The 26982-nt window shown below is 61.0% G+C and overlaps 1 protein-coding gene across 2 annotated transcripts in view; it reads left to right on the top strand.

Annotated features, from left to right (window-relative positions):
* Window positions 1-19887, top strand: part of AHRR (aryl hydrocarbon receptor repressor) — a 67851-nt gene extending 47964 nt beyond the window's left edge. For both annotated transcript variants that reach the window (XM_070056960.2, XM_089313337.1), the window contains exons 6-12: window positions 6337-6426; window positions 8312-8441; window positions 8852-8988; window positions 10849-11048; window positions 15509-15570; window positions 15683-15827; window positions 16435-19887. In XM_070056960.2, coding sequence (XP_069913061.2) covers window positions 6337-6426; window positions 8312-8441; window positions 8852-8988; window positions 10849-11048; window positions 15509-15570; window positions 15683-15827; window positions 16435-17377 — 1707 coding nt within the window. In that variant the 3' untranslated portion in view covers window positions 17378-19887. The remainder of the gene's footprint in view (window positions 1-6336; window positions 6427-8311; window positions 8442-8851; window positions 8989-10848; window positions 11049-15508; window positions 15571-15682; window positions 15828-16434) is intronic.
* The last annotated feature ends 7095 nt before the right edge of the window (window positions 19888-26982 follow it).

Below are 26982 nucleotides of genomic sequence, written 5' to 3'. Positions count from 1 at the left end.
ACCCACCGAGGCCGAGAGGTGCGCGGAGGGACAAGGAAGGAGGGGCAGCATCGTGACCCTGGTGACCTTGTGCCCAGTGGCATTCCCGACACTGTGACACCACCTAAGCAAGGCGCCCAGTGGGCTGTGCAGGGCCGGGAGGGGGCACAGAGTCCCTGGGGGAGGGGAGGGGCTGGCTGCACTAGCCCCTGGACGTACGTCAGCACCATGGAAGCATCCACTCTGAGGGTGAATATGGTGGACTTCGTGTTCTGTGTGTTTTATCACAACTTAACCTCCTCTAAAATGCACTGTCCCAGCTGGGTCAGGGGGATGAGGGACGAGGGGTCTGGGCATGATGGGTCCAGCCTTTGGCCAGGGCTGGAGCTACAGCCCCTGAGGAGACCCCCAAAACACGCTGGAGCTGGTGGGAGGTGGGAGCTGGGGGAGGGAGGTGGTGGTCACTGGCAATGGCCAGTCTGCCCAGCAAGGACTCGCACGTGGGCCTCGAACACTGTCCCCAGGGTTCCCCCTTCCCCGCTCACCATGAGAACTGCTTCCTTGCCACGGGCCAGCGCACAGAGCCAGCCTGGTCTGGTGCTGTGAACAGACCCCAGACGTCCCTGAGAGCCACGCGTCTGGGGCTGAGGCTCTGGGACCTGAGTGTCCCTGACAGTAGCCCCCGGCTGAGGTCCCGGGAGCCCGTGGGCGAGGGCTGGAGCCTGCATGGGGCTGTTCGTTCCCTGGTGCGTTCTGATGGATGTGTAAAAGCCGCTGGGGTGTAGGCTGTGCCTGAACCACCGGCCGCGCTTCTGCAATTGTGCACCCCCCCCCCAACCCCTGTATTCTCCCGAGGTGTGGGGAGTCCCTGAGGCAGGGATCCCAGCTCTGCCTCCACCCAGCAGCCCCGCCCAGCTGCCTGCCCATGCCTCGCTCTGACACTGTGCACAGCTACAGTGTCTCAGCAGTCGTGGACTCAAACGAGGGCCTCGACAAGTGTTTCTGTCCTGTGTCTGTGACGGCTGTGGTTTGGGGCTGGGAGCCTGGGCCGGGCACCAGGTGTGTAGGGAGAGTCATGAGCTCCAGGCAGACCTGGGTCTCGGTCAGATGCCCACTTCTGCACCCCACAGCACCAGCAGAGCAGATCTACAGCCCAGTGAACAGGAACAAAGCAGAGAGATGAAGCGTCGTCTGGAGGCAGCCGTCAGCCGGCCAGTGCTCCTGACCCCTAGTGGGCGGCCACGGCCACACAGGCTCACGCCGGTCCTTGAGGTCTCAGCCTTCCCCGGGGGCCACATTCTCTCTGGGAGTGGTTGCTCTGCGTTTCGTCCCCCACATCAGGAAACAAGGCTGGGGAGCCCCAGTCTCTGCCCCTACGGCCAGACGTCCTAGGCGGCGTCCAGTTGGGGATTCACACTCATGGATGAGCTGGTCAGGCAGTGGGGAGAAGCCTTGGAACACCAGAGGCAGGGGTTGGTCCTCTCACTCTTAGAAGCAAACGTTGGGAAATTTCTAAGAAGCAGAAAATACCCAACTCTTCACACCATCCCGAGGCGTGGAAGCCAGTTGGCTCTGTGAGGCCTGGGAAACTGGAGGGGACCTGGCAGAGAGCAACAGCAAAGTGATTCCCCGCGTGCTGGGAGGAGGAGCGCAGTGGCCACAGGCAGCGGGGCGAGGCGTGCCTGGCAGCAGCGTGGCGGTGTGGGGTCCGCAGGTCTTCTTCCTCCCTGGAAGCCCACGCTGGCCTTGAGGACGGAGGTGGCACCTTTGCCTGGTGACGCTTGTGTTTGTGCTCTGAGTCTGTCACGCATCTGTTCGAGCACCGGCGCCCACCAGTGGTGACACAGGCCTGATGCCGTGTCCGGCAGTGAGGTGTGGACGTGCTGCTCCCAGCAAGCAGGGGGCGCTGTGCCTGCAAGTGCCCGGTGCACCTGTGAATTCAGGGTCCAGGGCCGGCTCCCCTCTTCCAGATGCAGCTCGCTCTCTCGCTCTCTCTCTCTCTCTCAAGATTTATTTCTTTATTTGAAAGTCAGAGTTACACAGAGAGAGAAGGAGAGGCAGAGAGAGAGAGAGAGGTCTTCCATCCACTGGTTCACTCCCCAGTTGGCCGCAATGGCTGGAGCTACACCAATCCAAAGCCAGGAGCCAGGAGCTTTTTCTCCCATGTGGGTGCTGGAGCCTAACACCTTGGGCCATCTTCTACTGCTTTCCCAGGCTACAGCAGAGAGCTGGATTGGAAGTGGAGCAGCCAGGACTCGAACCGGCGCCCAAATGGGATGCCAGCACTACAGGCGGCGGCTTTACCAGCTATGGTACAGCACCGGCCCCAGCCTTGCGTCTCTTGTTAGCTTGTGTCTAGGAGCAGAACTTGGGTGTTTTCTGGGATGTGCAGGCTGTTGATATTCGTGAGTTCATGGCATAGCGAACACCTCTGAACTGCTTTGTCCCTGATTCTCTGGGCGTGCAGACAACATGGTGATGGCGTCTGCAGACGCGGCAGCATCCCTTTCCCGTTCTAAGGGCCCAGTCTCCGAGGGTCAGCTGATGCCTCTGCAACAGCATCCGTGCAGGGACGGGGGTCAGCAGACAGCGCCACAGAGGGCCAGGCGGCGAGTGCCGCAGTGGGCAGTAGCCGCAAACGTAGATAAGTACACAGGTCTGTCTGTGTCCCAGCGAGGCTGTCGACACGGCCAGGGGGCGCTGTGTTTGGGGGCCATACTTTATGCCCCCAGGAGGGGTGAGTGGCCCCCTCGCCTGGTTTCTTGGCCTCGCAGGAGGCGCCTTGCTGGGGTGCTCCGGAAGCCGCTGTGTGAGCGTGAGTTGTGCCACACGCGCTCGTGCTAGGAAGGTGCCCAGCCTGGCCGTTTCCTGGACGCTGCGCATGGGGATGAGACTTGGATTTGGATGAAAGCTTTTGCCGGCGTGCAGACGGTCATCAGATCTCTCTCCTTCGATCTGTGATTGTGGCCTGCAACATTAACCCGTTTCTAACACTGAGCCAGCCTTGCCTTCCTGGATAAGTGCGCTTGATCACTGATGTTATTTCCTAATGTGAAATTGGGGCCTATTAGCATTTTCATATAAATTTGTCTTTACTTACTTGCAAAGCAGAGAACAAGACAGAGAAAGAGAGGTCCTCCCTCCGCTGGTTCACTCCCAAATGGCTGCAACAGCCAGGGCTGGGCTGATCAAGGCCAGGAGCTTCCTCCAGGTCTCCCGCTGCTGCTTTCCCAGGCCACAGCAGAGACTATCAGAGGTGGAGCAACTGGGACTCGAACCGGTGCCCATATGGGATGCCGGCACTGCAGGTGGCGGCTTTACCCACTATGCCACAGTGCCGGCCTCAGTGACATTTTCTAAAGCAATCGCAGCACCAGACGCCCCCCCCCCCGCCATGCGTCTGGTCCTCCCCGAGGACAGTGCTGCCCTCCTGAGCTGACTACCCTGCTGCACGCGGGATGGCACTCTGAGGCCTTTGCGTGCACGCTGGACATCACTCTTCTTTTTGCAAAGCGTCTGTTCAGACTCAGTCATCACAGGACAGCGGGCAACACGCACAGACACACCAGGGTGCGGCAGATGTGTTCTGGAAAATGCTTCAAGGTTCTGGAGTTGACGTGAGACAAATGAACACCTGAACACACAGCATCCAGTGGTTGACATGCATGTGAACACATGACATCCAGGGATTGACACACATGCGAACACATGGCACCCAGTGGTCGACACACATGTAAACACATAGCATCCAGTGATTAACACGAATGTGAACACACGGCATCCAGTGATTAACATGAATGTGAACATGTGGCATCCAGTGATTGACACACATGTGAACATGTGACACCCAGTGGTTGACACACATGTGAAAGCATGGCATCCAATGGTTGACACACATGTGGAATATGCTGCATCCAGTGATGGACACACACCTGAACACACAGCAACCAGTGGTTGACATACATGTGAACACATGACATCCAGGGATTGTCACACATATGGACGCATGGCATCCAGTGGTTGACACACATCTGAACACATGACATCCAGGGATTGACACACATGTGAACACACAGCATCCAGGGATTGATGCACACACCTGAACACGTAACATCCTGTGATTGACACACATGTGAACTATGACATCCAGTGATTGACACACACCTGAACACACAGCATCCAGGGATTGATACACACACCTGAACACGTTACATCCTGTGATTGACACACATGTGAACCATGACATCCAGTGATCGACACACATGTGAACATGTGACACCCAGTGATTGATGCCCACCTGAACCCTTCACCACTGTCTCCTCAAAATGTGCCCAAGCTACACAATCTGGGAGGTGAAGCTGGCGTCAAGGGCCTCATCATCCCACCCTGGATACGTGGCCCAGAGACGTGGGCCCAGAAAAAGACATGGCCCAGAAAGAGACGTGGGCCAGAGACGTGGGCCAGAGACATGGGCCCAGAAAGAGACGTGGGCCAGAGACGTGGGCCCAGAAAGAGACGTGGCCCAGAGACATGGGCCCAGAGACGTGGGCCCAGAAAGAGATGTGGGCCCAGAAAGAGACGTGGCCCAGAGACATGGGCCCAGAGATGTGGGCAAGAAAGAGACGTGGCCCAGAGACGGGGGCCAGAGATGTGGGCCCAGAAAGAGACGTGGCCCAGAGAGAGACGTGGGCCCAGAGAATGGGCCCAGAAAGAGACGTGGCCCAGAGACATGGGCCCAGAGATGTGGGCCAGAAAGAGACGTGGCCCAGAGACGGGGGCCAGAGACGGGGGCCCAGAAAGAGACGTGGCCCAGAGAGAGACGTGGGCCCAGAGAATGGGCCCAGAAAGAGACGTGGCCCAGAGACATGGGCCCAGAGAATGGGCCCAGAAAGAGACGTGGCCCAGAGACGTGGGCCAGAAAGAGATGTGGCCCAGAGATGTGGGCCCAGAGACATGGGCCCAGAAAGAGACGTGGCCCAGAGACGTGGGGGGCTGGCCTGTTATGATGACTGTTAGAGGCGTGGGGGGCTGGACCGTTTATGGTGATTATTCCCTGACTCCAAAATAAGGAGAGAAGCTTCCTGCCAATTTCATAGTATTTGTTTTAAGATTTATTTATTTATTTATTTTAAGTCAGAGTTACACAAAGAAAGGAGAGGTAGAGGTAGAGGTAGAGAGAGAGAGAGAGAGAGAGAAAGAGAGAGGTCTTCCATCTGCTGGTTCACTCCCCAATTGGCTGCAATGGCCAGAGCTGCGCCAATCTATAGCCAGGAGCCAGGAGCCTCTTCCAGGTTTCCCACACAGGTGCAGGGGCCCAAGGACTTGGGCCATCTTCTACTGCTTTCCCAGGCCATAGCAGAGAGCTGGATCGGAAGAGGAGCAGCTGGGACTCAAACTGGCGCCCACATGGGATGCCAGCATTGCAGGCGACAGCTTTACCCACTATGCCACAGTGCCAGCCCCCCTGGTATTTTTTTTCAGGGTTTTTTTTTTTTTTGACAGGCAGAGTGGACAGTGAGAGAGAGAGACAGAGAGAAAGGTTTTCCTTTTGCCGTTGGTTCACCCTCCAATGGCTGCCGCGGCCAGCGCATCGCGCTGATCCGAAGGCAGGAGCCAGGTGCTTGCCCTGGTCTCCCATGGGGTGCAGGGCCCAAGCACTTGGGCCATCCTCCACGGCAGAGAGAGGGACACGGACAGATCTTGGTTCACTCCCCAGATGCCTGCAACACTGGAGCTGGGCCAGGCCAAAGCCAGGAGCCAGGAGCTCAGTCCAGGGCTCCCCTGTGGGTGGCAGGGGCCCGAGCACTTGAGCTCACAGCTGCCTCCCAGGGTGCTCATCAGCAGGAAGCAGAAACTGGGAGCAGAGGGAGGAGTCGAACCCAGGCCTCTGGCGTGGGATGCGGGGGTCCCAAGCGCCATCTCGACTGCTGCCCAAATGCCTGCCCCATGGATGGTTAGCTCTTCCATCAGTCACCTCCAAGAACATATAAAAAATCACAGAATTTATGTTACACATGCAAGAGTAGACTGAAGAGCAACTGTGATTGTTCCAGGATAGAAAGAAAAAGCGCTTGATGGAGTTCAACAGTGTTCAGGACACGCGCTCAGGGACTCTTTTCTTAGTCTCTAAAATAGCGAGTAGAAGAAAGCCTGGTGGGCTGGGGTCTGCCCCAGTGAGGCTCCCGTTCTGCTGACGACGCGTTCATCCGCCAGCCCCAGCCCTGACGGCCACTAGACGGATGACAGCGTGTGTGGCCATGTGGACCACCTGCTGCCTCCCGTGTGGCCAGCGGTCAGCAGAGAGGGCACGTCTGGGCGCTGCTCCCCATGAACCACAGCCTCCCCCGTCTCTTCCAGTCCCTCGACGGCTTCGCGCTGGTGGTGAGCGCCGAGGGGATGATCTTCTACGCGTCGGCGACCATCGCGGACTACCTGGGCTTCCACCAGGTCCGTCACGTCTGTCGGTGTCTGCTGAATTCAGGAGTTAGAAACGGCTGCCGTCCACTTCTCAGACCACTGGGCTTTCTGATAAGATTTCCGTGCCCGGCTTTGTCAGGGTGGCCGTGGGCCTGGGAGTGGGGTGTGAGGGGTGGGCGTGTGGGGATGAGGGGAGACTCACACTGCTGGGGGGTCTGCTGAGACCACAATGACAGATCCCCGTTTTCCACAGATCAGGTTACCAGAGAGCAGGAGAGGTGGACTGGCCTGGTGCTGGGCTTCGGCAAATGACCCTAAAATCCACGTGGAAATGCCAGAAGCCCAGGGTGTCCCGGCCATCCAGAGAGGGGAGCAAGATGGGGGCTATGGGCTCCCAATATGGACACAAGGGGTCCCGTGAGGCTCAGTGGTCAGGGCAGGGGGCTGGGCACACACAGCCGCTGGACATGGGGCTTGTAGTGGAGGTGGACTAGGGCCCACATCCCCATGTGAGCAGAGTCCTGACTCCCACCTCACACGTGGCAGGTGGACACTGGAAGCGTCAGGTCGGGGTGGGGATGCTGTTTTCATTTGCATATTTATAGCATCATTCCCCGGCCACACAAAACTGTTACTCTGCTGCAGCTGCCTCGGCAGGGCCACGCCCGGTGATCTCGCCGACGGCACGTGGCTCACAGGTCAGCTCTGGAGGACAGCAGAACAGCGTGAGGAGTGCTGGGTGCTGGGCTGTCAGAGTCCGTGGGAGGGGGCAAGCAGGGCAGGGCTAATGTTTGCATCTGCACAGATGACAGTGGGTCAGCGAGACAGCTCCACAGACCAGGGAGAACACGAGCACGCACGCACATGCCTGTGCACACCTGCAGTGCAAACGCACACGTGTACACACAGCAATGCATACATACACACATAGCCATGTATACATGCACAACCACACACACAGTACACACAGCCACTCACACACATACACAGCACTCACACATGTACATGCACATCCACTCACACACACAGCCACGCACACACACAGCCATGCACACACATACAGCCATACACACACACAGCCATGCACACATGTATGCATGCACAACCACACACACAGTACACACACAGCCACTCACACATACACAGAGAGCCACTCACACATGTACATGCACATCCACGCACACACACAGCCACGCACACACACAGCCATGCACACACATACAGCCACATACACACACAGCCACGCACACACACAGCCACGCACACACACACAGCCATACGCGCGCACACAGCCACATACACACAGCCATGTACACACACAGCCATTCACACACATACACACAGCCATGCACACACACAGCCATGCACACACATACACACAGCCATGCACACACACAGTCATGCACACACATACACACAGCCACACACACAGCCATGCACACACACACAGCCACATACACACACAGCCATGCACACACAGCCATGCACACACACAGCCATTCACACACATACACACAGCCATGCACACACAGCCACGCACACACACGTACAGCCATGCACACATGTACACACGCACAATGATGGCAAGAGGCCAGGGCCAGGAAAATCAGCCCCAGGGCATCTGTGGTCCAGACCCAGGGCCAAGCTGGGGTGGGTGCCTGCTCCCGGTCAGGGTGTAGAAGACCCAGACACTGCTCAGCCAGCCTGTGTGCCACAGTCCCCAGGGAAGCAGGGGGTGCTTGCAGCAGCGGCATCCCCGCCAGCAGGCCCCCAGGGCGGCCCCTCCAGCCCGAGCTCCTGCCTCCCAGACGTGACTTGCATCGGGCAGGTGGGCCCAGACCCTTGTGCTTGTTGACCCCTGGAATGGGGAAACCTGTTCAGGGCAGGGTAAAAGGGCTTTGCTGCCGCCTTGCAGACGGACGTGATGCACCAGAACATCTATGACTACATCCACGTGGACGACCGTCAGGACTTCTGCCGGCAGCTGCACTGGGCCATGGACCCTCCGCAGGCGGAGACCGGGCAGCCCTTGGCCGCAGAGGCAGGTGGGTCACAGTGCTGCCAGCAAAGGCCCCTCCACCGCCCACAAGGGCCTGTGGGAGGCTCCTCTGTTCTGCCAGGCAGGGCCCCGGCCACCTCCCTCACGAGCACACAGGGCTACCCAGGAGGCCCTTTGAGACCTTTGCCCATGCAGGGCTGGCTGCCCCCTGCGCTGGGCACCCCCACCCTGGAGGGTGGCGGGAGTGGGCTGAGGGGACCAGGCGCAGGGCAGGCAGGAGGTTGTAGATCACTCGGGGCAGAGCGTCCACCCCAGCCCGGACAGCAGCACGCGGCCGAACACGAGGAGCAAAGCCAGCAAAGCAAGGGCGGGATCGCTCGGTGCTCAGCAGCGGAGCTGCAGAAGCAGAGCAGCGCCAGGGCGGGGGCTCATCTGCGTGTGTGGTCTCCCCCACAGGAGAGGACCCTGTGCTGGGGCGGCTGCTCGGGGCCCAGGACGGGGGTCGGAGTGCGCCCGCCGAGTTCGCGGCCTTCCTGACGCGCTGCTTCGTCTGCCGCGTGCGCTGCCTGCTGGACAGCACCTCGGGCTTCCTGGTGAGCCTGGGGGCCGCTGGTGGTGGGCATGGGCTCCGTCCGGGTGGGAGGGGACAGCAGGGCTGATGGGGGAGGCGCCCCGCTCAGGCGGGGCAGGGCCCTGCAGCCTTTCTCTAAGACTTCCTCTTCCCACCCTTCCATGGCCCTGGGACTGGCACACATGTCCAAGGCCCACAACTGCTGCCTGGCCTCTGGCTCTAGCCCCTTCTCTTCCAAATGGACCCTTGGGGTCTCCCCTCTTCTGTTCCCGCTGTTTCTCTCAAAAGCGCAGAAGCATCTTCCAGGGACCAAGAGCCCCGCATCCCAGACCCCAAAAACCTCCCAGACCCAGGATCAGAACTGGGTCTTCCCAGGTATCAGTCGGGGCTGTTACCAAAATCCGCGACAGCGGCCGTGAACGGATTCCTGCCACCTTCCTGGGTTTTGACCATCCACAAGGACCCCTGACCCAGCACCTTACCTGGGAGACCACTTTCTTGCACAGGAAGTCAAGGATTCCACAACCAATTCAGACTTCCTACCAGACCCACCTGCACTGTGCTCCCGGGATCATCCCCACCTGCACTGTGTTCCCAGGGTCATCCCCACCTGCACTGTGTTCCCAGGGTCATCCCCATCTGCACTTGTTCCCAGGTCATCCCCCCTACACTTCTTCCCAGAGTCATCCCCCACCTGCGCTGTGTTCCCGGGGTCGTCCCCCACCTGTGCTGTGTTCCCAGGGTCATCCCCACCTGCACTGTGTTCCCGGGGTCGTCCCCCACCTGTGCTGTGTTCCCAGGGTCATCCCCCACCTGCACTGTGTTCCCAGGGTTGTCCCCCACCTGCACTGTGTTCCCAGGGTCATCTCCCCTACACTGTGTTCTCAGGGTCATCCCCCACCTGCACTGTGTTCCCAGGGTCATCCCCCACCTGCACTGTGTTCCCAGGTCATCCCCACCTGCGCTGTGTTCCCAGGGTCATCCTCCACCTGCACTATGTTCCCAGGGTCATCTCCCACCTGCACTGTGTTCCCAGGTCATCCCCCACCTGCACTGTGTTCCCAGGGTTATCTCCCCTACACTGTGTTCTCAGGGTCATCCCCCACCTGCACTGTGTTCCCAGGTCATCCCCCACCTGCACTGTGTTCCCAGGGTCATCTCCCACCTGCACTGATTCCCCCGGGCCAACTCCCACCTGCACTGTGGCCTGGTGGAGTCTCTGTGGACTCCTGTGGACTGTGGACTTGCTGTCCGGGAGGTGGACCCCTTTGTCCCATGGGGCCTGGCACTGTTTCAGCAGCCAGGCTGAGTGCTGCCAGTGCCGCACGTGGAGACTGCGCCATGGGCTCCAGGCCCCTGTCCTGGCTTGTCCCTCGCACTTGTCACCCTTCTCCCTATTCAGTGCAGCCCTGACTGCCAGGGCCAGAGGCCCGGTGGCCATGGGCTGAGAGTGACCCTTGCCAAGGTGGCTTTTGGGGAATCCACACTAAGACCCCACGCCCGTTTTGTCCCCGGGCTCCTCAGTCCACACAGCCAACTCGGGACCCTAGATGGAGTGGGGAGGGATGAGGGATGGAAGGAAGGGTGACGAATGAAGGGCAGGATATGGGGGGAGGGCAGGGGTGTCCCGAGGGATGGCTGAGCAGTCTCAGCCCCCTCTGTGGGTGGCGTTTCTGTCACTCACTGGCCTCGTGCTCACACGACACGGCTGGGAGAGTGAGACCAAGTGGCCGTAAGCTTTACCTGTGTGAGCGGGTGAGCGAGTCCTCGGGTGCGAGCTGGCTGCACTCCCAGCCCGGCCGGACCAGACCACTGCCCTGCCCTGGGCTGCGTCTCCGGCCAGCTCTGTGACAATGCCCTCCTTTCTGTCTTTGCAACCCAGACGATGCAGTTCCAAGGAAAACTCAAATTCCTGTTTGGGCAGAAGAAGAAGGCACCCTCGGGGACGGCCCTGCCGCCGCGGCTCTCGCTGTTCTGCATCGTCGTGCCGGTTCTGCTGCCCCCCGTGGCAGACATGAGCCCGAGGAGCACGTTTCTGAGGGCGAAGCAGAGGGTGGACGCCACGGCCGGCGTGGACACAAAGTGAGTGGGGCTGGCACAGCGCCGACGGTCGGTGCTCTCAGTCCCTCCCGTCCTTGTCCCCAGTAAGGAACACAGCGAGGCAGTCGATGTTTTTAAAGCCAGCGCACTGCGGCACGCACGGCCGGCACCGTCCCGTTACACACAGCGAGTGGCCAGGGCTCTGCCTTTGCCTTTTCCGCTTCTTGCTCATCCTCTTACCCTGTCCATCCACGGCAAGCCAGGGCTCCTGCTCAGGACACACGACCCCAGTGGGTGTTTAGGGCCTTGCCCATGTTGGCCCAGACTTCTCTCCACTCACAGAGGCAGGGTGTGGCTGTGCCCAGCTCTAAGGCCACTCCTGTCTGCAGACCCTGGGAGCTATTGGAAGTGTGGGGCGAGTGCAGGCTGTGGGGTGCGTCCCGGGTGGCCCTCTGCTGCTGCTTTCTCCCCCTCCTCCTCCTATCTTCTTCTTCAATTTATTTATTTGAGAAGCAGTTACGGAGAGAGAGAGAGGAAGAGAGAGAGAGAGAGAGAGAGAGAGAGAGGTCTTCCATCCTCTGGTTCCTCCCCAATGACTGCAATGGCCAGCGCTGGGCCAGGCCGAAGCCAGGATCCAGGAGCTTCTTCCAGGTCTCCCACATGGGCACAGGAGTCCAAGGACTTGGGCCGTCTTCTACTGCTTTCCCAGACCATAGCAGGGAGCTGGATCACAAGTGGAACAGCTGGGACTAGAACTGGCGCCCACATGGGATACCAACTGCTTCCCTGGCTGCGTACAACACTGGCCGCACCTTCTGGGGCTGACTTTCCTCTGCCCGCACCCTGGACAGGGCAGTTTGTTAAGACTCCCAGTCCCTGACCTCTTTCTCTCTCTCCATGGTGGGTAGGGCTTGCTGAGCCGCAGCCACAGACCCTGCCCTGCCCAGGACTGCACTGCAAGTCCCGTGCCACTGAGCAGACCTCGGGGTCAGGCTGGGCTGTCCAGCTGTGGTGGGATGAAGCCAGCATATCCTCCAGCTGCTCCAGCACTGGCCCTTCCACGAGGCCATGGGCACTTCCCTGGTACCACCCAGTGTCCTCCTCACCAGCTGCAGGCATCCAGCACCCACTGCCTCTCCTTGAGCTGAGTCTGGCCTTGGCTCTCATGTGGCTGTGTGCCCCAGGAACCCCTGCCCTCGTCCCCACCTGCCCAGACACCAGGAGGGAGGACACAGCAGTACACAGCTCAGTGCAGTGCCCAGAGGACCACAGGGAGGACGTAGCAGGTGCACAGCTCAATGCAGTGCCCAGAGGACCACAGGGAGGACAGCACAGTGCACAGCTCAGTGCAGTGCCCAGAGGACCACAGGGAGGACGTAACAGGTGCACAGCTCAGTGCAGTGCCCAGAGGACCACAGTTCCATGCCAGGCTCTGCTTTCACCTGCTTTTTCGACTCCTGACCACCTCTGACCTCCAAAGTCATTTGTTTCTTGGAATTTTCTGTTTTCAGTTATGATTGGCTTGGTTTTTATGATTGAAGCACATGATAAACTTTAGCTTTTCTTAGTTTTCCAGCCCTAAAAACAAAATAAAGGGACAAATCCTAGGCCCTCTCACTCTTCTGGAGCTGGGCTGCCCCCGGTGCCAGTGCAGGAAGTCAGGCCCTGTCCACTCGGCCAGCAGCACTGCAGGTGTACAGGGCCGCATCCTGACTCACAGGTGCCACACAGGTGTGGGGGTCAGCGGGTCATGGACCAGTCCTCCAGCTGCCCAGACACTATGAGCACCCTGTGCCATGTTGAGGGTCTAGCGTCAGTAAGGACGCGCTGTTTCATAGAGAATGTCGTCAAAGCTCAGAGGAGGAAAGAAGGCGCCTGGAGATCTTGTCCCCCAGCAGCTGGGTGGTTCTGAACCCTGCAGTGACCAGCGTTGAGAAGCCAGCTCCCCACTCCCATAAGCCGGTCGGTTCCTGTGAGCTCCGGGGCAGGTGTAGGATGCACACCTGCAGCCTCAGGGGCCTGGCGGGCTGCTCGGGCCGGGTCACGTCCCTTAGCGGCCATCGCAGTCTTTTGCAGCTTCTTCTGGCAGGGACTTTGCGACGTGCTGCTGCTCATCTTCCCAAAGTCTGTCCTGTGGGTTCTTCTGCCCACTAGAGTTTATTTGTGACGTCAAATCCATGTCTGCTCTGCTTTGTTGCCCATTCATGACCCCGTGTGGGGTGGAGAATGCATGTGACTGCGAATGCTCACAGTCCTAGCCGAGGTCCAGCAAGGCAGAGCCAGCCCCCTGCCCTCTGCCCTCTGCCCTCTGCCCTCTGCCCTCTCTTGCCTCTCCTCCTGCTCCCCTGGCATGTGGTCTCAGGTGTCCTGCAGAGACACCCAGGGGACAGAGAGGTTGGTGGTGCAGGAGGCTGTGGCTTGGGGTCAGCGAGACAGGGTTTGACTCCAGCTCTGGCCCCTGCTAGTGGGCAGCACCAGGCGAAGCACCCAGCATCTGTCTTTAGAAAAATGAAGGAACAGCATCTGTCAATGAGCTGCTCTGTGCTCGCTGATTCGGTGTTCGTGGCTCGGTGGAGCCTGAATCCTGGGCCACGATGACTGTGTCTCCACTCTGTCCTTCTAGGAGGACACGCGGGCTCCGAGATGCCCTGGGAGTGCGTTCAGGAGCAGGGCTGGCGGCCTTCAAGGGCCTGGGAAGGGATCTGAGTCAGAGGTTTTCAGTGACAGAGAAAAGACTTTGTAATGAGGAGGAGTCCAAGGCGTGTGAGGAGTGTGAGGAGTGAGGGATGTGAAGAGTGAGGAGGGTGAGGGGTGTGAGGGGTGTGAGGAGTGTGAGGAGTCTGAGCGAGAGGAGTGTGAGTGTGAGTATGAGGAGTGTGAGGAGTCAGAGTGTGAGGGGTTGTGAAGAGTCTGAGTGTGAGGAGTGAGGGGTATGAGGAGTGAGGAGGGAGAGGGGTGTGAGGAGTGTGAGGAGTCTGAGCGAGAGGAGTGTGAGTGTGAGGAGTGTGAGGAGTCAGTGTGAGGAGTGAGGAGGGAGAGGGGTGTGAGGAGTGTGAGGAGTCTGAGCGTGAGGAGTGTGAGGAGTCAGAGTGTGAGGAGTGTGAGGAGTGTGAGGAGTCTCAGTGTGAGGAGTGAGGGGTATGAGGAGTGAGGAGGGTGAGGGGTGTGAGTGTGAGGGGTGTGAGGAGTGTGAGGGGTGTGAGGAGTGTGAGGGGTGTGAGGAGTGTGAGGGGTGTGAGGAGTCAGAGTGTGAGGAGTGAGGGCTGTGAGGAGTGAGGAGGGTGAGGGGTGTGAGTGTGAGGGGTGTGAGGAGTGTGAGGGGTGTGAGGAGTGTGAGGGGTGTGAGGAGTGTGAGGGGTGTGAGGAGTCAGAGTGTGAGGAGTGAGGGCTGTGAAGAGTGAGGAGGGTGAGGGGTGTGAGTGTGAGGGGTGTGAGTGTGAGGGGTGTGAGTGTGAGTGTGAGGAGTGTGAGGGGTGTGAGGAGTGTGAGTGTGAGGGGTGTGAGGAGTGTGAGGAGTGTGAGTGTGAGGGGTGTGAGGAGTGTGAGGGGTATGAGGAGTCAGAGTGTGAGGAGTGAGGAGTGTGAAGAGTCTGAGCGTGAGAAGTATGAGGAGTCAGAGTGTGAGGGGTGTGAGTGTGAGGAGTGTGAGGGGTGTGAGTGTGAGGAGTGTGAGGGGTGTGAGTGTGAGGGGTATGAGTTTGAGGAGTGTGAGTGTGAGGAGTGTGAAGAGTATGAGGAGTCAGAGTGTGAGGTGTGTGAGTGTGAGGAGTGAGGCATGTGAGGGCTGTGAGGAGTTTGAGGAGTCTGAGTGTGAGGAGTGTGAGGGGTGTGATTGTGAAAAGTGTGAGGGGTATGAGGAGTGTGAGGGGTGTGAGTGTGAGGAGTGTGAAGGGTGTGAGTGTGAGAAATGCGAGGGGTGTGAGTGTGAGGAGTGTGAGGGGTGTGAGTGTGAGGAGCGTGAGGGTCCAAGGCTCGTGAGGAGTGTGAGGAGTGTGAAGAGCCCGTGTGCGTGAGGAGTTGAGGCGTGTGAGGAGCCCGTGTGTGTGAGGAGCCCGTGTGTGTGAGGAGCCCGTGTGTGTGAGGAGCGTGAGGAGTGTGAGGAGCCCGTGTGTGTGAGGAGCCCGTGTGTGTGAGGAGTGTGAGGAGTGTGAGGAGCCCGTGTGTGTGAGGGGTGTGAGGAGCCCGTGTGTGTGAGGAGTATAAGTGTGAGGAGCCCGTGTGTGTGAGGAGTATGAGTGTGAGGAGCCCTTGTGTGTGAGGAGCCCGTGTGTGTGAGGAGTCCGAGGCGTGTGAGGAGCCCGTGTGTGTGAGGAGTGTGAGGAGCCCGTGTGTGTGAGGAGCCCGTGTGTGTGAGGAGCCCGTGTGTGTGAGGAGTATGAGTGTGAGGAGCCCGTGTGTGTGAGGAGCCCGTGTGCATGAGGAGTTGAGGCGTGTGAGGTACCGCTCGCCGCTGGGGAGTTCTGCCGTCCGCACGCGGTGGACCTGCGTCTCGTTCTTCACAGCGCCACGGCCGCCGCGACCCTGTGTGACGCGGACTCGCACGGGAAGCCCAGTCCGCCTGCAGGTACGCGGGCCGTCTAGCTTGTGCCTTCCCTGGGTGAGCCCCCCTGCCCCGAGCCCGTGCCCCGGCAGCCGCTCCTGGGCTCACGCGCGGCCTTTCCCCCGCCACACCCCAGCAGGGAGGGGCAGCGCAGAGAGCTGCACGTCGCTGTTCAGGGCGCAGATGGACGCGGGGCGCTGGGCCCGGGTCCCCGCCAGGGCCCCCTGCATGTGCCTGAGGAGTGGTCCTGACTTCATCTTCCATCCCGAGGGGGCCGCGGGGTAAGTGGTGCCGGGCGCAGCCCCTGCCCCTAATGCAAAGCAAAGGGAGGGTCCCCACTGGACGGGATGGGTGGCCGGAGGCCCTGACAGCCCCGGCGCACACGCGGGTCCCCATGGCTGCCGGGCCTGGTGGCACCCTGGAGGAAGGGTGCAGAGGACGCCCAGGGCTCTGGCCAGGGCTGCCCAGACGCTGGCCTCGCCCTCTCTGGGTCACCTGTGCTGGGGAGCCCGCTTCACTCCCATCTCCTGGGCCCTCTCGTGGCCAGCTGTGTGGCCAGCTCCTCCTCGACACGGTGTGGTCGGCGTGGCTGGAGGCGGGGCTTCACGGTCACCGGCCCAGCCTCCGCGGGCTGGCCACTCGCACGCAGCAGGAGCCTCCCAGAGTGCGCTCCCTGCGGGCAGGGTGGGCGGAGCTTCTGCCTCCAGTCTGGGACACCCCCCCCCCCAGCGCTGGGGGCGGGGTAGGCACAGGGAGGCTGAGGCTTGGGCAGCCTGGAGTTACAAGGGCTGGGGCAAAGCCCTGGTGAATCCCACCCTAATTAAAGGCCCTGCCCCGGAGACCCCCTCAAGGGGGAGAGCCCTCTTAGGAGCTGTCTTCTCTCTGCAGGGACGAGGAGGAAGAGGAGCAGGCAGGGGTGCTGAGCAGCTGCGCTGCGGTGAGGGGGCTCCGGGAGATGCGCAGGTACGACTGCCGGCTGCAGACGCCGGGGCCCGTGCGGCACCTGAGCTGGACAGCAGGAGCACACGGTGAGGGCGGTGGCTCCAGGCTGAGGCCGCAGCCCAGTAGGAGCCAGCTGGGCTCCGTGCAAGCCGTGCCTCGCGGCTCCTGTGTGCCCTACCCCAGTGTGCAGGGCTCGGGCGGTGCCAGGGGTACAGCTGCCTTCAGAGATTCTCCCGCTTCTCATCTGCCAAGCCGTTGTCCCGACGCCTATGCCAGCCGGACCAGCAGGCCCCCGCGGGACGTGGCTCAGGGCCCCGGGCCCCTGCCTGCCTGCCGCGTGCCCCAGGGGCCCCCGCCTGCAGCTCAGCACTTCCCAGCAGGCAGCGGCTCCACCGAGGACACCCAGGGAGCCCCGTGCCACCCCCTGATGTCGCTGGAGATGCCCATCAAAATGGAGAAAGACTCTGGACCCGAGGATGCCGCAGGCGCCTGCGGTCCTGGCCAGGCGTGGCAGGGAGCCAGCAACGTGGCCAAGTCACACCTGGTCACTTTCCCTACCAGGGTGCACCTGAAAGTGGAGCCGCACTCCAGGCCCCAGGTGTACGCCCCACACCTTGGGCACAGAGTGCTGGGAGCAGCCCCCCACAGCAGGGCCGCCGCTGGGCCTTGCAGAGAGCTGGCCCCATTCTACCCCCCACCCTGCGCCTGCCTGGAGCACCTGCACAGCCTTCCTGAGCCGCAGCGCCCCCTCCACCTCTGCACACCTGGCCGCCCTGAGCACCAGCCCCTGGGTCCCGGGGACGCCCCCACGGTCAAGCGCGAGCCCCTAGACTCACCCCCCTGGGCCCTGATTCCGCCCGGGGCCTCTGAGTGCACATTCCTGCCCTAGCACTGCTGGCCCCCTGGGGCTGCTGACTGGCTGGGGCTGCCTCCACTGGGACACAGGGACACGGCCTGAGCCCCAGCAGCAGAGCCCTGCAGGGTGGTGTGTTGGACCGTGTGTTACAGGTGTCCTGCCATGACCCTAACTCTGCTTAGTGACCATGATGCTCTTTGAGAAGTTGAGGTCATCAAGAGAGTGGCCAGCAGTGGCACACACAACACGGCCGGCCAGTGCTTTGTGCTTCAAGAAGCAGCTCCACAGTCCAGGTTGGCGCCCACGGGTGTGGCGCCTCCAGCCCGGCCTCCAGTCTGCCTCTCAGCCTCCTGCCTGTGGGTAGGGCAAGGCTTCAGGGCGGAGGATGTTGGCGAGCAGCACAGGGTGCATTAGTGAGTCGCTCAGTGGGAGGTGACCCTGAGCATCATGGAAGGAACCCAAGAGGGTGCACGTGGAAGGGGCTGTGGGTGCTGGGAAGTGCAGCAGGTGCGAGAGGGGCCACGGGTGGGTGGAGGCACAGGAAGCATCTGGGAACTGCCCTGGGATTTTCATGGGTGCCTGAGGACCACCCACGGCAACTTGGGGCTGCAGGCGCAGTCCCGGCTCCTTCCAAGTGCCCTTGGCCGGCGTGGAACATCCAGTGCACAACAGAGGATGTGGAGGAGGCCACGCAGCGGGTCCAGTGCCTGCCCTGAGGCCACCTTCTCTTGGGAGCCGTGGCCGTGGCAGGGCCTGCAGACCAGGGACCTGTGGGCCAGGGACCTGCCTGCACATTCAGGCTTCAGCATGGGCTCTGCCGTTCATGGCCTTGGGACAGCAGTGTTCAGCCCCTGGGTGGACATGCATGGTAAATGCACACTTGTGGACACGTGGCTCAGCAGCACACACCTGGGGTGCTTGCCCTCAGCAGCCCGGGCTCAGGAGGATTTGCCCTGGGGCAGCGATGGGGCTGAAGATGTCCTCCCAGCACTCAGGGCCACCTGCGCAGTGGCCTCTCGGGTCTGCTCATCCCACAATTCCCTTTGCAAAGGTGACCTTGATGCCATGCTGTCATGGGCAGGAGCCATGCTCACAGCCTCCACGTCCACTGCCAGTTTCTTATTCCCCTGACGCCTGAAATCAGGATAATGGCCTAACTACCTCGGGGCACAGCCACCTGGGGATGAAGTCACCTGGGGATGCAGCCACCTAGGGATGAAGTCACCAGGGGACGCAGACATCTGGGGACACAGCCACCTGGGTACACAGCAACCTGGGGACACAGCCACTTGGGAAGACAGCCACCTTGGGACACAGCCACCTAGGGATGAAGTCACCAGGGGACACAGCTATCTGGGGACGCAGACATCTGGGGACACAGTCACCTGGGGACACAGCCACCTGGGGACGCAGCCACCTGGGGACATAGCCACTTGGGGATGGAGCCACCTGAGAACACAGCCACCTGGAGACACAGCCACCTAGGGATGAAGTCACCAGGGGAAACAGCTATCTGGGGACACAGCCACCCAGGGATGCAACCACCTGGGGACACAGCCACCTGAGGATGCAGACACCTGGGGACGCAGTCACCTAGGGATGAAGTCACCAGGGAACGCAGACATCTGGGGACACAGCCACTTGGGGACGCAGCCACCTGGGGACACAGCCACCTAGGGATGAAGTCACCAGGGGACACAGCCACCTGGGGACGCAGCCACCTGGAGACACAGACACCTGGGGATGCAGCCACCTTGGAATAGAGTACAACCACCTGGGGATGCAGCCCTAAGGATGCACCTGGGGACGCAGCCACCTGGTCTGATTCTCGCTCTCTGCACAGCTGGCCCAGCGTTCCCTCTTCACTCGGTCTTGTGCCCAGCGCGGCACTTGCACTCTGCTGTTAATGACTTCACCCTTAAGACAGGGGTGTGGTACTTCAGGCTCTTCCTCCTTTCCTCCTATCCCAACCAAGCGCCCACTCTGCCTCTAGAAAGCCCCTCCTGGTGTCCAGACTCCAGCATCTCCCAGGCAGGAGCGGTGGGGGCAGGGCAGTTCCGAGGCTCCTAGGCAGCCCAGCGCTCAGCACCACCCCTTCCTGCCTTGGAGCAGGAGCAGCAACAGACGAGCAGGTGTGATGCCTCCGGAGTGTCCTGAAAGTGCATGGAAACAGGAAGAGAAGAAATGAGAGTCATCATGCGTTTCCAGCCCCTCTGAGGTGGCCGACGGGGGCCACAGATCCTGCCCAGGAGACTTCCCCCCCAGAAACAGCCGCCCACCCCTCCTGGACCAGCATGGACCAGTCCAGTGGCCTCGGCTGCCTGATGGGTCATGCTCTCTTGACCCTCATTCCACAGCTGGGTTTTGTGTTCTGGGGACACGCTGTGTCACGGGCGCCAAAAATTGTCTCAGTGAGAACTTTTGCCATTTTCTCCCCAGGTCCTGCAGGAGGCTGTGTGAGGAAGGCAGCAGGAAGGGGCAGGGGCAGGTGTGTGATGTCACAGGGACACAGGGAGGGGCAGGGGGCAGGTGTGTGATGTCACAGGACACAGGGAGGGGCAGGGGCAGGTGTGTGATGTCACAGGGAGGGGCAGGGGGCAGGTGTGTGATGTCACAGGACTCAGGGAGGGGCAGGGGGCAGGTGTGTGATGTCACAGGACACGGGGGGGGGCTGGGGGCAGGTGTGTGATGTCACAGGAGACACAGGGAGGGGCAGGTGTGTGATGTCACAGGAGACACAGGGAAGGGCAGGTGTATGATGTCACAGGGACACAGGGAGGGGCAGGGGGCAGGTGTGTGATGTCACAGGAGACACAGGGAGGGGCAGGTGTGTGATGTCACAGGAGACACAGGGAAGGGCAGGTGTATGATGTCACAGGGACACAGGGAGGGGCAGGGGGCAGGTGTGTGATGTCACAGGAGACACAGGGAGGGGCAGGTGTGTGATGTCACAGGGACACAGGGAGGGGCAGGGGGCAGGTGTGTGATGTCACAGGAGACACAGGGAGGGGCAGGTGTGTGATGTCACAGACACAGGGAGGGGCAGGGGCAGGTGTGTGATGTCACAGGAGACACAGGGAGGGGCAGGTGTGTGATGTCACAGGGACACAGGGAGGGGCAGGGGGCAGGTGTGTGATGTCACAGGAGACACAGGGAGGGGCAGGTGTGTGATGTCACAGGAGGCACAGGGAGGGGCAGGTGTGTGATGTCACAGGGACACAGGGAGGGGCAGGGGGCAGGTGTGTGATGTCACAGACACAGGGAGGGGCAGGGGCAGGTGTGTGATGTCATAGGAGACAAAGAGGCAGGGGCAGGTGTGTGATGTCATAGGACACAGGGAGGGATGGGGGTAGGTGTGTGATGTCACAGGAGACAGGAGGGGACAGGTGTGTGATGTCACAGGAGACAGGGAGGGGCAGGTGTGTGATGTCAGGGACACAGGGAGGGGCAGGGGGCAGGTTGTGATGTCACAAGAGACAGGGAGGTGCAGGTGTGTGATGTCACAGGAGACAGGGAAGGGCAGGGGGCAGGTGTGTGATGTCACAGGGACACAGGGAGGGGGCAGGTATGTGATGTCAGGAGACAGGGAGGGGCAGGGGCAGGTGTGTGATGTCACAGGGAGGGGCAGGGGGCAGGTGTGTGATATCACAGGAGGCAGTTGTGTCTTTCTGTTGTGGGCTCTTTTGCTTGTACAAATATAACTGAAAATTATTAAAATCATATATAAAGTGGGAATGGGAGGGAAGGGGAGTGAGATACAAGTCCTGTTTTACATTTTTTCAGATTGTATTAGAAGAAATGAGTTAATATCCAGACTAAATTGCTCTATTTTTAAGCTGTTGCTGTGATGCCAATTCTTCCTCGGTGCCTGTATGAGACCTCTCAGCTATATCATCATGCAGTGGTTTTACGCAATGTGCAATAGGACGTGAGGGAAACCACGAGTTAATTGGGTTTAGTGAAGTGGAAGTGCCTGCGTGATCTTCTGAATGGAGTGACTCCACTTCCTTCAGGTGTGGGCGGTTGAGTTACGCTGTGCGGTGGAGGCAGGTGCAGGTGAAGACAGAGCCCAGGCTGCACCAGGGAAACTGGGGACCCAGCGCCCGTGGCCACCCGGGTGAGGGCTGTCCTGCAGGCAACGAGGAGGGCAGAGCTGAAGGTGCTGTGGTGACCGCTGCTGGCAGTGGGCGAAGCCAGGCCCAGGCCTCCTCCATGTGTCCTGTGGTGCCGTGTGCTGTCTGTGTCGGCAGCCTCCCCGTCACACCCTGCAACCCTGCGTCCTCCCCAGGCCAGTCCCACCTGGGGAACCCCGTCTGTCACCACACCCTGGCCCAGCTTGCACCCCTCATGCCCCCACACCACCACTGCTGCCCAGGAGCCGGGGGTGGCCCTGTGAGACCTGTGAGGGCATCTGGCAGCTGCTGGCAAGGCTCAAATTTCAATAGATATATAGCAGGCAAATTTTAAAGAGAATTATTTATTTGAAAGGTAGAGTTACAGAGAGGGAGGAAGAAGAATCTTCTGTCCACCGGTTCATTCCCCAGATGGCCACACAGCCTGGGCTGGGCCAAGCTGAAGCCAGGAGCCAGGAGTTTCTTCTGGGTCTCCCACATGGGTGCGGGGGCCCAAGCCCTCAGGCCATCTTCCACTGCTTTTCCAGGGAGCTGGATTGGAAGTGGAGCAGCCGGGACTCGAACTGGTGCCCATATGGGATGCAGGCAGCGGCTTGACTCGAAGGGGCCAGGTGCCACTCAAGTGGCCTCCATTCCCAGCCACTTGTGCGTTTTCTCCCGGGCCACTGGCCCACGTGCCTGAGCTCACCCCGCCTTTTGCTGCTCACCACACAGGCGGCGTGCTTGCCCCGTGCTGTCCCCGCCTGTGTGTTCTGTTTTTGTCCCTGTCCCTCCATGTGCAGGCTCACAACGCTCTCTTCCTGGGACCTCTGCAGTCTGCCCCTGTCGGGGCTGGGCAGAGTCTTCCTGGGCTTTGCTTTTCTTTTTTGACAGGCAGAGTAGACAGAGAGAGAGAGAGACAGAGAGAAAGGTTTTTCTTTGCCGTTGGTTCACCCTCCAATGGCCGCTGTGGCCGGCGCACCGCGCTGATCCAAAGACAGGAGCCAGGTGCTTCTCCTGGTCTCCCATGGGGTGCAGGGCCCAAGTACTTGGGCCATCCTCCACTGCACTCCCGGGCCACAGCAGAGAGCTGGCCTGGAAGAGGGGCAACCAGGACAGAATCCGGCGCCCCGACCAGGACTAGAACCCGGGGTGCCGGCGCCACAAGGCGGAGGATTAGCCTAGTGAGCCACAGCGCCGGCCTTCCTTGGCTTCTGCCAAGGGCTGAGGGTCAAACCCTCAGCCTTGCAGAACTGAAACCATGCCCGGGCTGGCCTGGGCAGTCAGGCAGGCCTCCTGCCATCCTTGGGACCCTGGAGAGCATTTCTCAGTTTATTTCAGAGGTGGGAGGAGAGGAGTCATCGGTGGTGGGGTGGGGTCAAAGGGGCTCCTGTTTCCCAGGTTCACTCTCCAGGTGCCTGCGACAGCCGTGCTGGGCACGCCCTCCGGATCTCCTGCATGGATGTCGGGCGCCAAGCGCTTGAGCCATCACTGTTGCCTCCCAGGTGTGCACAAGCAGGAGCTGGATTGGAATGGGAGCCGTGCGCGGATTAGGGTGCACAGTCCAGGCAGCATCTTAACCTTGCTTTCCGATTTCTGGTGTGTTTTTCTGGGTCTGCCCTTCCTCGGGGGATGCACCCCTGTGAACACCCAGCCTCACATGGGATCTCCACCTGCTGGGAGCCTGACCCCATCTTGTCCTCTGTGCAGTGAGAATCCAAGCCCTGGCATAGCCGGCCACCTCCCGCTCCCTGTTTGCTGCTTCCTCCCCCTCCACTTCTGCTTACATCCCACACCTCCCCTCTCTGAGCTGCACCCAGGTGTGCAAGCCCCAACCTCCCCTCTCTGAGCTACACCCAGGTGTGAGCCCCAACCTCCCCTCTCTGAGGTGCACCAGGTGTGAGCCCCAACCTCCCCTCTCTGAGGTGCACCAGGTGTGTGAGCCCAACCTCCCCGCTCTGAGGTGCACCAGGTATGTGAGCTCTGGGGCGCGTGTGGCGGCCCCCAGCTCCGTGTTCCCATCCCTGTCACGTTCAGACCCCCCTGAACGGGATGTGGGCACCATCCCGGCTGATGATCATCCGCAGAGTTGGTGACAGACTGAAAGACTCTCATTCAGATGCAGTGTTGAGGCCACAGGTGTTTCCACCACAGCTGGTGGTCTCACAGTGGCCGCTCTCAGGAGGGTGAGGCCCTTGCAGCCGCCGGCCTCCCCTCCATCCCCCACAGGGCCTGCCACGCCTTCCCACCTGCACGCCGCTCGGGGCAGTGCCCCACAGGTGGAGGGCCTTGCCTGCCCAGGGACCTGCCCAGCCTGGCATCCAAGGCTCTCCTGAGTGTTCCAGGGCCCCTGTCCCACTGCTGTGGGTCCCACATGGGCTTCTGGTCTGTGTGTGTGCCACGAGGGCTGAATTCATTCCTCACCCCTGGGCACGGCAGAGGCGAGGCTGCCCCCGGGTGGCAGCTGCTACAGGAGTCACATTACACACTGTCCCTTCCTCCTGAGCCGGTGCCCTGTGCCAGCCGTCAGCCCGAGGGGAGCCGGGCTACCGCAGGGAGCACGTGGGGTCTCGGCGTGGCACTGGGAAGGAGGAGGAGGGCCCTGGGCACTCCAAGAGCCGTCCCTGCCTCCATTTGCAGCACGCTCAGCTTCTGCTCACAAAGCAGAGACCACTTCACTGATGCCTTAAAGAAGGTTCACACAAAATTGTAGCCAAAAAGCCCGAGCCCCCATGGGAGCAGAGGTGGAATGCTCCACTAGGGAGCGGGGGCAGAGGTTCACTTCAGCTGGTTTTCTGTGGGACGGAGCGTGCACCGTTTGTCATAGGGGCGGGGGAATCTCTGGGGGTCCAGGCAGGGAGTCCGCACTCCCTGGTCTGATGGAGACACCCGCCTGTGACAAGCACTGACCTGGCCGAGGATGGCGTTTGCTACTTTTTGTTGCACATGGGAGGGGCGCCCGGCACCAGAGCTGACCCAGTGAGGGCTCCGCTGGTGCCCGCAGCTGCCCCACACCTGTCTCTCTTAGGGGCTCTCCCAGTGAGCAGCAGCCTTATGGGACAGACAGAGCCTGACTGCCGGCTCCCAGCCTGCTGGGCCTCCATCAGCCTGAGCCACCAGCCCGAGCCTGTTCTGTATGAGAGCAGAGGTCACTGCCAAGGATGTCCCCTGTGACCATGTGACTCACAGCCTGATGCCACCTGTCCATCCTGAGGGCATCTGACCCCGGGCACCATCCTGAGGGCATCTGACCCCGGGCACCACCTGTCCATCCTGAGGGCATCTGACCCCGGGCACCACCTGTCCATCCTGAGGGCACCACCCCTGGGTGTCACCTGTCCATCCTGAGGGCATCTGACCCCAGGCACCACCTGTCCATCCTGAGGGCATCTGACCCCGGGCACCACCTGTCCATCCTGAGGGCATCTGACCCCCGGGTACCATCCTGAGGGCATCTGACCCCGGGCACCATCCTGTGGGTATCTGACCGCGGGTATCACCTGTCCATCCTGAGGGCATCTGACCCCGGGCACCACCTGTCCATCCTGAGGGCATCTGACCCTAGGTGCCACCTGTCCATCCTGAGGGCATCTGACCCCGGGCACCACCTGTCCATCCTGAGGGCATCTGACCCTGGGTGCCACCTGTCCATCCAGAGGGCATCTGACCCCGGGTACCACCTGTCCATCCTGAGGGCACCACCCCTGGGTGCCACCTGTCCATCCTGAGGGCATCTGACCCCCAGGCACCACCTGTCCATCCTGAGGGCACCACCCCTGGGTGCCACCTGTCCATCATGAGGGCATCTGACCCCAGGCACCATCCTGTGGGTATCTGACCCTGGGTGCCACCTGTCCATCCTGAGGGCATCTGACCCTGGGCACCAGCTGTCCATCCTGAGGGCATCTGACCCCGGGTGCCACCTGTCCATTCTGTGGGTATCTGACCGCGGGTGTCACCTGTCCATCCTGAGGGCACCACCCTTGGGTGCCACCTGTCCATCCTGAGGGCATCTGACCCCCGGGCACCACCTGTCCATCCTGAGGGCATCTGACCCCCAGGCACCATCCTGAGGGCATCTGACCCTGGGTGCCACCTGTCCATCCTGAGGGCACCACCCCTGGGTGCCACCTGTCCATCCTGAGGGCATCTGACCCCCAGGCACCATCCTGAGGGCATCTGACCCTGGGTGCCACCTGTCCATCCTGAGGGCACCACCCCTGGGTGCCACCTGTCCATCCTGAGGGCATCTGACCCCCAGGCACCATCCTGTGGGTATCTGACCCCGGGCGCCACCTGTCCATCCTGAGGGCACCACCCCTGGGTGCCACCTGTCCATCCTGAGGGCATCTGACCCTGGGTGCCACCTGTCCATCCTGAGGACATCTGACCCCGGGCACCACCTGTCCATCCTGAGGGCATCTGACCCCGGGCACCATCCTGAGGACATCTGACCCTGGGTGCCACCTGTCCATCCTGAGGGCATCTGACCACGGGCACCACCTGTCCATCCTGTGGGCATCTGACCCCGGGCACCACCTGTCCATCCTGAGGGCACCACCCCTGGGTGTCACCTGTCCATCCTGAGGGCATCTGACCCCGGGCACCACCTGTCCATCCTGAGGGCATCTGACCCCGGGCACCACCTGTCCATCCTGAGGGCACCACCCCTGGGTGCCACCTGTCCATTCTGTGGGTATCTGACCACGGGTGTCACCTGTCCATCCTGAGGGCACCACCCCTGGGTGCCACCTGTCCATTCTGTGGGCATCTGACCCCGGGCACCACCTGTCCATCCTGAGGGCACCACCCCTGGGTGCCACCTGTCACCTGAGGGCATCTGACACATGGAGTGAAGCCAGCTGGGACTCACTGCACTGTCCCTGACTGTGCCCGCCTCACTGGGTCAGAGCTCAGGGAACGGAAGGCTGTAAACACCTCAGTTGTGTTTCGTTCAGTGCCCACACTTGTTTTGCCAGGAAGAAGTGGCAGCGGCAGCATGAAGGGAAACGCTCCCAAGAACGCCCATGCACGCTGCTGCCGTGACCCCCCCAGGGCCAAGCACAGAGGGTGGAGGGCTCCTGTGAGCCCCCTCCCATGTCCGGTATTCTAGGCCGTTATGGCCTTGACACCGAGGTGCCCACAGCAGAACTTCTGTGACACGAAAGCACACGCGCGCGCACACATGTCCACACGCATGTGCACACATGTGCACACCCACACAAATACACACATGCACACGCGTTCACACACGTTCACGCACACACACACATACATACACGGGCATACGCGCCCACACAAATACACACATGCACACGCGTTCACGCACAGGCGCGCACACACGCGCACGCCCGCACACCCGCTTGCGCACACACACCGCGATGGGGCGGGCCGGGGGTCGGCGCCTGCGGCTGTGAATCCTGAGGGGTCCGGGCGGGCGGCGTCCGGCGCACGTCAGGGAAGGGGCGGCGGAGCCGGGACAGGCAGGAAGCCCCCAGCCGTCACCGGGCTCCGTGGACAGCGACC

Source organism: Oryctolagus cuniculus, chromosome 14, assembly GCF_051225735.1.
Source record: "Oryctolagus cuniculus isolate XC-2025 breed Fujian yellow rabbit chromosome 14, ASM5122573v1, whole genome shotgun sequence".
Classification (NCBI taxonomy): Eukaryota; Metazoa; Chordata; class Mammalia; order Lagomorpha; family Leporidae; genus Oryctolagus; species Oryctolagus cuniculus.
Note: the sequence above shows the minus strand (reverse complement) of the source record. Positions and strands in the feature narration are given on the sequence as shown.